Consider the following 8,524-nt stretch of genomic DNA (forward strand, 5'->3'; position numbering starts at 1 on the left):
GGTGATTCGTCGATTTTTACGTCCATCAGACGTCAGTCGCCGATCGATGAAAAAATGACATTACGGGCACAGCCCTATACACGGAAAATCCAGACTAGATATTTTTTGTTTTGTCCATTTTAATAGAGTGACTAGAAGGGAGAGTGGCGTCGTGTTCCAATTCTAGATTGAGTTTAAATAAGGGCGAAAGTAACATGAGAGAGTTCTCTTCATCGACTCTCTCTTCCTCAAATTAAAGTGACAAGATGCAAGTATGGTTGCACTTTTTGGTCATAAACCGCTAGGTTGCGATGCAATTTAGCGTCTAAGTGTATAAAAGTTCGATTGAATTTGCATCTTGTCACTTTAATTTGCAGAAGAGAGATTCGATGAAGAGAACTCTCTCATGTTACTTTCGCCCTTATTTAAACTCAATCTAGAATTAGGTCTCCTGCTCGCTGGAACGGAAATTTCTAGATTGAGTTTAAATAAGGGCGAAAGTAACATGAGAGAGTTCTCTTCATCGACTCTCTCTTCTGCAAATTAAAGTGACAAGATGCAAATTCAATCGAACTTTTTTACACTTAGACGCTAGATTGCATCGCAACCTAGCGATTTATGACCAAAAAGTGCAACCTTACTTGCATCTTGTCACTTTAATTTTGAAGAATAGAGAGTCGATGAAGAGAAGTCTCTCATGTTAGTTTCGCCCTTTTTGATTGAATTTTCTAGTTAATAGTTGTGCATCTTCGCGATTCTTGAACCTCGCTTGCTATACTCCCCACATGCCACGCGGCACGTTCTACAGATGACCGATGTATGCAAGTTTTCTTCAGAATTCGGCACCAACATTTCAAAAGGGCGTAACTGCTTTTGCAACCAATGCCTTCTCACAGAGCTGTGGGTCGTATTTCATTCATCTCACGCAATTCACATCCATTAATTGAAAGAGAAGGATTTTATCTTTCTATTTGTGCTAGTGGATTGCTCGAGAGGGATGGGATACGCTCCACAGCTTTGTGAGAAGGCATTGGTTGTAAATGTAGTTACGCCCTTTTGAAATGTTGGTGCCGAATTGCTATCTTGCAGAAATTGTCCAATCCTTACACTTGCACCTCAGATACTGTGGTCTGTGCTTGCACTAACACTTATAGCACAGAGAACAGACATCCAGGCTAGAACAAATTTCATTCGGAAAGTTGTGTAAGGATTTGAGTCTTCACTTAAGTAAGGTTGCAACCCAATACACGATGACAACACTAACGCCACCAAACACCATATTGCCACAGTCAGTGGTGAATTGAAACATTTCAAGTGGTGAATTAAATTAGTATGGGAAATTAACCGATTGCAGCGCCACGCTATTGCCACTTGTGTTGCCGATTTCAAATAGCCGTTAAATTTCTTACACAGTTTCGGAACTGGACTTGGATGTCTGTTCTCTGTGCTTATAGGTCAAAGAGAAGCCTTCGAAAGACAAAGTATGCAAACCAAATTTCGTTTTTTTTTTTTTTTTAACCTTCCGTAACTCGCGCGGTTGACTACCTGCGTCAGCACCACGCTAATGCTGAGTACACAATGCGAGATAAGGGCCCATATAGCCGAGGCGGTAAACGCACGGGTATTCAGCATGACCATGCTGAGGGTGACGGGTTCGATTCCCGGTCGGTCCAGGATCTTTTCGTAAAGGAAATTTCCTTGACTTCCTTGGGCATAGAGTATCTTCGTGCCTGCCACACGATATACACATGCAAAATGGTCATTGGCAGAGGAAGCTCTCAGTTAATAACTGTGGAAGTGCTCATAGAACACTAAGCTGAGAAGCAGGCTTTGTCCCAGTGAGGACGTTACGCCAAGAAGAGGAGAGAGGAGAGAGAGGACAATGCGAGATTTTTTCAACGTGTTGTACAAAATACAACAGCGCGAGCGCTCGTGGGTTAATGGAGATCCATTTTTACTACGGGTATGTTTGCTTGCTCATTAATGTGTCGAAGACAAAGTACATGATGGCAAAGGGCTCCAGGGAGGAATCACCGCGCCCGCCACCCCGAATTTATATCGACGGTGATGAAATCGAGGCGGTTGAAGAATTCGTGTACTTGGGCTCACTGGTGACCGACGACAACGACACCAGCAGAGAAATTCAGAGGCGCATTGTGGCAGGAAATCGTGCCTACTTTGGACTCCGCAGAACTCTACGATCGAATAAAGTTCGCCGTAACACGAAGTTAACCATCTACAAAACGTTGATTAGACCGGTCGTCCTCTATGGGCACGAAACATGGACCCTACGTGCAGAGGACCAACGCACCCTTGGAGTTTTCGAACGGAAGGTGTTGCGTACCATCTACGGCGGAGTGCAGATGGAAGACGGGACCTGGAGAAGGCGAATGAACCACGAGCTGCGTCAGCTGCTGGGAGAACCAACCATCGTCCATACCGCGAAAATCGGGAGGCTACGGTGGGCGGGTCACGTCATCAGGATGTCGGATAGCAACCCGACTTAAATGGTTCTCGAGAGTCATCCGACCGGTACAAGACGACGTGGAGCGCAGCGAGCTAGGTGGGTCGACCAAGTGGAGGACGATCTGCGGACCCTACGCAGAGTGCGGAACTGGAGACAAACAGCCATGGACCGAGTGGAATGGAGGCGGCTACTATGTACAGCAGAGGCCACCCCGGCCTTAGCCTGACCGGTAAGGTAAGGTATGTTTGCTTGCCAACGAGCTTGATGAAGTCGAAACAATGATTCACTTTTGCTTTTGCTTTGCCTACTTTGCTGCTCCCCAGCGATGAGTATAAGAATGATTTTGTGTAATTTCAAAAGAAATTAATATTGATTCAAAATAACTTAAAACATAGTAAGCCTGAATTTAAGTCGGTTTGGTGGGATAAGACTTAGTTAGGCAGTAGTAAGTACGTATAAAATTTAATTTAATTTAATTTAATTCATTCGAACTTTTTTACACTTAGAGGCTAGATTGCATCGCAACCTAGCGATTTATGACCATAAAGTGCAACCATACTTGCATCTTGTCACTTTAATTTGAGGAAGAGAGAGTCGATGAAGAGAACTCTCTCATGTTACTTTCGTCCTTATTTAAACTCAATCTAGAAATGTATTAGCGACACCAAATACAAACTGGTTGAAAACAACTTTGCTTACTTACCATGATTTCTCGAGATTTTTCCTAGGGATTATTTTAAAAATTGACCCAGGGATACAGAATGACCTCAGGATTCCTGCTCTGTAGTTTTGACGGACATTTTTTCATTATTATAGATCTGTGGAGGCACCGTGAAGTCTCTTATTTACATCTTATATTGTCAGACCGCCACCAAACCGGACGTCGCACAATCAAGTCACGACGCCTCCCAACTCGCGACGTTTTTTAAACATGTCAAAAGTAGTGCGCATCCTTCCCGTTGTTGTCAGCAACACAGCGCACTAGATGCGAAACAGTTGCGACACTTGTGGACCAGGAAAATTACAATTTTTGATTGAATGTCTGTCTTGATTCCAACCGGATAGACAATATTCAAATGCACGTTGAGAAACGCGCCAATATTAACACTACTTTTATCAATCTGAAACTGTGTTAGGATGGTCGAAAGATATTATATGTATTCTGCTTTCCATTTGTGCCAAAATCAATGCCAAAACAATTTGAAATTACTTCAATACAACACAAGATATTCAAATTTTGAATTCCAAACTTTATTTAACTCGATTTTCAGCCATAGCTTAAAAACTGTTCTTGGATTTTTGGAGCTTCCAAAATCAACATGTAGGGTGGAGCGGGGCAAGATGGGTCAGTTCCATTTTCGGGCGCATTACTCATGACATTGTTTTGATTATGTTTATAATTTTGTTAGATAACCAGCATGAATATACAAAAGTTTGGGACATTGATTGAAAAATTATTCACTCTCATCTATATATATAAAAATGAGTTTGTAGTCCCTTTGAGGCAACAAAACTCACGAACGGCCGAACCGATCAGCATGACCCTTGCACGTTTCGATTCGTATTCATGGTGGCTGTATGAACTGAAAAATGTAAGAAAATTGATAAAGTACTGAGTTTTCATGAGCTGGGAAGGAAATCAACACGATCGAAATGAAACCAATCTAGAGTGCGGTGCTATTTTGAGCTCAACAGTTGTCAAACCACCACAAGACGGCAAGACAAAGTTTGCCGGGACAGCTAGTTGGAAATAAAAAATAAAATGTTTTTAGCTATTTTTCTTATGCGATACATTCCATATAATCTCCATATAAACGGCCGCGGGGCAAGGTGGGTCACCTTCAATTTTGAACTTATTTTTGGAGCATTCAAAAGTTATTTCATAATAGTTATTTCAAGACTATCTCATAAATGACTTCAATCAAGCGGAATGAACGCTCAAAATTATAACATAAAATTATGATATTTTTTTTAGTGAAAACATCGATTTTCAAGTCGCCTTAGGACCACTCAAATCGTCAAGTTTTTTAAATTCCAAATAAATTTATAAAATGTTTACTAGTAGCTCTTGTTTACTCAGTAATGGAGCATATCTGAATGCGAAACAAATTTGTTATATTTTGACGTTTTTCGTTGAGAAAATGTGAATTACTTAAAAGGTGAGCCATCTTGCCCCGCACTTTTTTCACGGCGCAAAATCGATCACTTTTTTAAACTGCTTGTTTAACATCATATTTTACATGTAATGAATTTGTTATCGACTTTTAGCATAGCTAACTAGTGTATTAAAGAGTAGCGGACGAATACAAACCAATACGATTTGTATTTACAAGGTTATGGTGATCCATCCTTAGGTGACCCATCTTGCCTCACCCCACCCTAATTATGCATGAAAAAAAAGATCGTCGGTAGAAGTTCAGAACTTTCGTATTATTTTGTTAACGTGTTTAATTAGAGTATACTTCAAGGTAATTTTCTCATGATTGAATAGAAGTCTATTTTGTTTTCAACTCACATAATAAATATTTTGAAGTGCATAATATTAAAAACAAATAATTGGAATGTAAAATAGTAAATAAATAAATTAAACCTAAGATTATTTGGTTCATAAACTTTGGAAATGTGTAGAATTAGCTTGTAGATTAAAATATTTAAAAAAAAACTGGAACGCCGGTGATGTACGGAATGCTTAGTTAAGTATTCTTACTTTTACTTAATGCTATATAATCAATCACTCAAATAAATCGACAGTGTGGTTGGCTTAATATATATAGGAATCCCATAATTCAAAACAATCCAGAATATAGAAAAAGAAGATAAAATGCAAACTACGGGTTTACAGTTTTGCGTCTTAAATTATACCTGGATGCGTGTGAAACGCTCGATTCCGAAGTACGCGAGGGGGCCCGCCGCTCGCTCCGGCGCTCTTCCGGTGTCAATCGTAGTGACCTGCTCGCTGATCGTCGTTCGTTTGAGCTATTCTCCTTTTCGTAGTCAGTTGTGTCCGGTTGTTCCGATACGACGGAAGGATGGGAAACCGGTTGCAGGAATCTTCGGGACAATGCGCGATAACTCTGCTGGGAGTGCGATACGTGACTATCGCGGAAAGATTGCTGTTCTTGGTCTTCTGGCTTCCGGGCCATTAGAGGGGCTTCCATTTTCATGCGAAGAATACTTTCCATAATTTGCCGGTTCTGTTCTTGAATTTCGTGTAAAATTCTATCGCGCTCATCCTGGTAACGATACCAATGGAATCCGAACAATAGGAATCCAGATATAATGAAAAATTTTCGCACTACCCAGTGAAGACGATTCTTCTGGATTTCATCTAGCGTTGGAAGTAACTGAGTCAACGCTAGCTCTAGTAACAAACTGCCTACTGAGTTGAGGATCAGAAAGGATCTTGCTCTGCTTGTCCTCTTTGTTGATGTGGCAATCATGGCAACCGCTATAAAACATACGTAGAAGATAACCCTGTCCACGAAGGCATACCTTCCGACAATCCAACTATGCAACAGATAGAACTCCCTGAACAGCTCTTTCAAAACGGCCTGATGTCCTTCGGTGGAATTTTTCAAGTCCACCGTTAGCCGATCTAGCATTTCCTGCGATCCGTTAAGCGTCCTAGCTAGATTTCCCCCAACTTTCAACATTTCTTCCTGCAGTCGCATACCCTCTTTCTGATGTTCTAGGACAGTTCGTTGAATTTCCCCCGCTTCTTCTAGCTGCTCGCTGACCTCTCGAGACCGCACACTCAGCCTGTCGATCGTTCGATCCGTTTCGGACTGCCACCGTTGACTCTGCAGAAAGAAGCACATGCTCTGCGTTTGTGTAAAGAATTCCGTGTACACGGCAAAAGCCCGATCGGACATGCCACTCATACAGAGCCGCTTTAGCGCTTCCGTTCGTTCCGATACGCAATCCAGCCGCTCCTCCTGGCCGGACATCTCCAGAAAGCAGTCAGTGAAATGCAGCGCCAGATCCACCTGAATCGTATCCGTAAGCATACGACATCCGTCCCGGAGGTGATCCAGCGCGTGCAGCCAACATTCGCCGTACCGCGGGAGTTGACTTTTTTCCTCCAATTCCTTTTTAGAAGAGAAGCAAAGTCAAGTTGAACGTTTTTGTACAAACGGAGATCTAATTCTGGAGGCCTACTTACCGTCAGCTGCTTCTTCCCCTTCTCCACCAGAGCAATGGAAATATCATCGTCGAACCGCCCCACAGCTTCCGATCGTCCGGAAAATGTCCACAGTAACGCAAGCCAAACGTGTTGCTTCATAATGTTTCTGGGTTACATAGAACTAAAGCGAATAAAATTTAATTCCGTTTTAAATAAAAATTACCATCTGTTTCAGCCATCTAGGTAAATCCGCCGAAGAACAGCTGCGCACTATTTTTGTTTACACTGAGGAAGGCGGGACACAAAACGGAATGAAAGAAAAACAAAACTATCACAGCGTCGCAGCGCGGCGAGCACCGGAATCTGCCAGGACATGAACCAATAAATATTTCAAGAACACGCTACACGCTAAATCAATTTAGACTAAACGTAATTCAGAGCAAACCCCAAAATATTTCTGGAGCTCGATTTGAAAAGGTCGTATGTATTGGCTATACGGTTGGAATCAAGACCGACATTCAATCAAAAATTGCCATTTTCTTAGTCTACAAGTGTCGCAACTGTTTCGCATCTAGTGCGCTGTGTTGCTGACAACAACGGGAAGGATGCGCACTACTTTTGACATGATTAAAAAACATCGCGAGTTGGGTCGCGTCGCGACTTGATTGTGCGTAGTCCGGTTTGGTGGCGGCCCGACAATACATTTGCCGATATAAAATTCGATCAGTTTATTTTAGTTATTGTAGCAATAGGGAAGATATTTTGAAGACTTTAAATGATGGAACGGAAATCCTGTTTTGTATGTATCAACTTTGTTCAATTTCAACGGTTTTTGCTATAATAAGCGAATCCAACTGATCGAATTTTTAATCGACAAAAGCACATACGACCTTTTCAAATCGAGCTCCAGATTTCTTTCCCGGACATTGTGTTGTTCTTTAAGGACAGACTTGTTAGAATCCCAAAATGGCCGCCACAATGGCCGACTTCGGCACCTACTCACGATTTTGAGCGCACAAATCTCGTCGTAAACAAAACCAGCGCACCTCATCTTCTGATTTTAAGCTTTTTACAAGTGAGCAAGAACAGAATAATAAAATTCACTGTTGTTTGAAGCTTGCTTCTTGAGATTTGTGCGCCTGAAGTTCCAATGCATTGTTGAAGCGGGATTTCAACGAGGATTTTAAGACGTTTGTCCTTAAATCTTCTGTTTTTATATTCACCCAGGTAACCACTAAGCACTGTTCCTAGCATTATAATAGCCATTAAACAGCTTTTCAGTGCTAAATAGCTCTATATAAGCATTCCTAATGCTTATGGGCACTATAACCAGTAAGAACTAAATTAAGCCCTGTAAGCCTATATAAAGCCTACAAGCTGTAAAGAAGTTTGTCAGTGCTGTCACAGGGCTTGGAGCACATGGCGTTTATATCAATCAAAATTGATTTCGACCAAAACAGACTCGAGTCGGTCATGATCAATACATTTTAAACATCCATGTCGGACGGGATTGGCGGAACGGGATTATTTTTGTTGTTGGAATGTTTATCGGAATGGTGTTGTTAAATAGATAATGGAATCTGGTTATGTTGATTATTCCATTTTTTTTCAATCAAGACAAACTCCAGCTCGTTTCCCTATTCTTCTGAAACGTTTCCCGAAAATTTATATAAACATTGCTTCTCCTGCTTCATTTCCTGCGTTCGTCACCACCAAGCTTACCACTGAATCATCCTCATCCCATATCATTTTCAACCCTCGAAATGCCCAAACTGTTTTGTTTTTCATGGTTTAAATACTAGTTTGATCACACCATTCCCATGGTGCATTGGTGGAGCAGATGAGAAAGGGAACAGACTTGGACTTGATCAGGAACCCGGAGGACAACAGCTAGAATCTGGATGAAGTAGCAAAAAAGCAACTTCAATGGAAGCGAATGAAGTTAGAAAAGAACA

The 8,524-nt window shown here is 41.5% G+C and overlaps 1 protein-coding gene across 2 annotated transcripts; it reads right to left on the minus strand.

Moving 5' to 3' along the window:
* Positions 1-4,944: 4,944 nt before the first annotated feature.
* On the minus strand, positions 4,945-6,931 carry LOC109399967 (uncharacterized). 2 transcript variants are annotated; one of them, XM_062848651.1, is made up of 3 exons: positions 6,793-6,931; positions 6,609-6,750; positions 4,945-6,534 (listed from the first exon to the last, which is right to left on the minus strand). In XM_062848651.1, exons 2-3 carry the CDS (start codon positions 6,726-6,728, stop codon positions 5,275-5,277), a joined length of 1,380 nt encoding a protein of 459 aa, XP_062704635.1. In that variant the 5' UTR covers positions 6,729-6,750; positions 6,793-6,931; the 3' UTR covers positions 4,945-5,274. The 2 variants fall into 2 exon arrangements, with proteins under 2 accessions (XP_062704635.1, XP_062704636.1); XM_062848652.1 differs by having other exon boundaries at positions 6,609-6,735; positions 6,793-6,895.
* Positions 6,932-8,524: the final 1,593 nt, after the last annotated feature.

The sequence above is a fragment of the Aedes albopictus genome, chromosome 1 (genome assembly GCF_035046485.1).
Source record: "Aedes albopictus strain Foshan chromosome 1, AalbF5, whole genome shotgun sequence".
Classification (NCBI taxonomy): domain Eukaryota; kingdom Metazoa; phylum Arthropoda; class Insecta; order Diptera; family Culicidae; genus Aedes; species Aedes albopictus.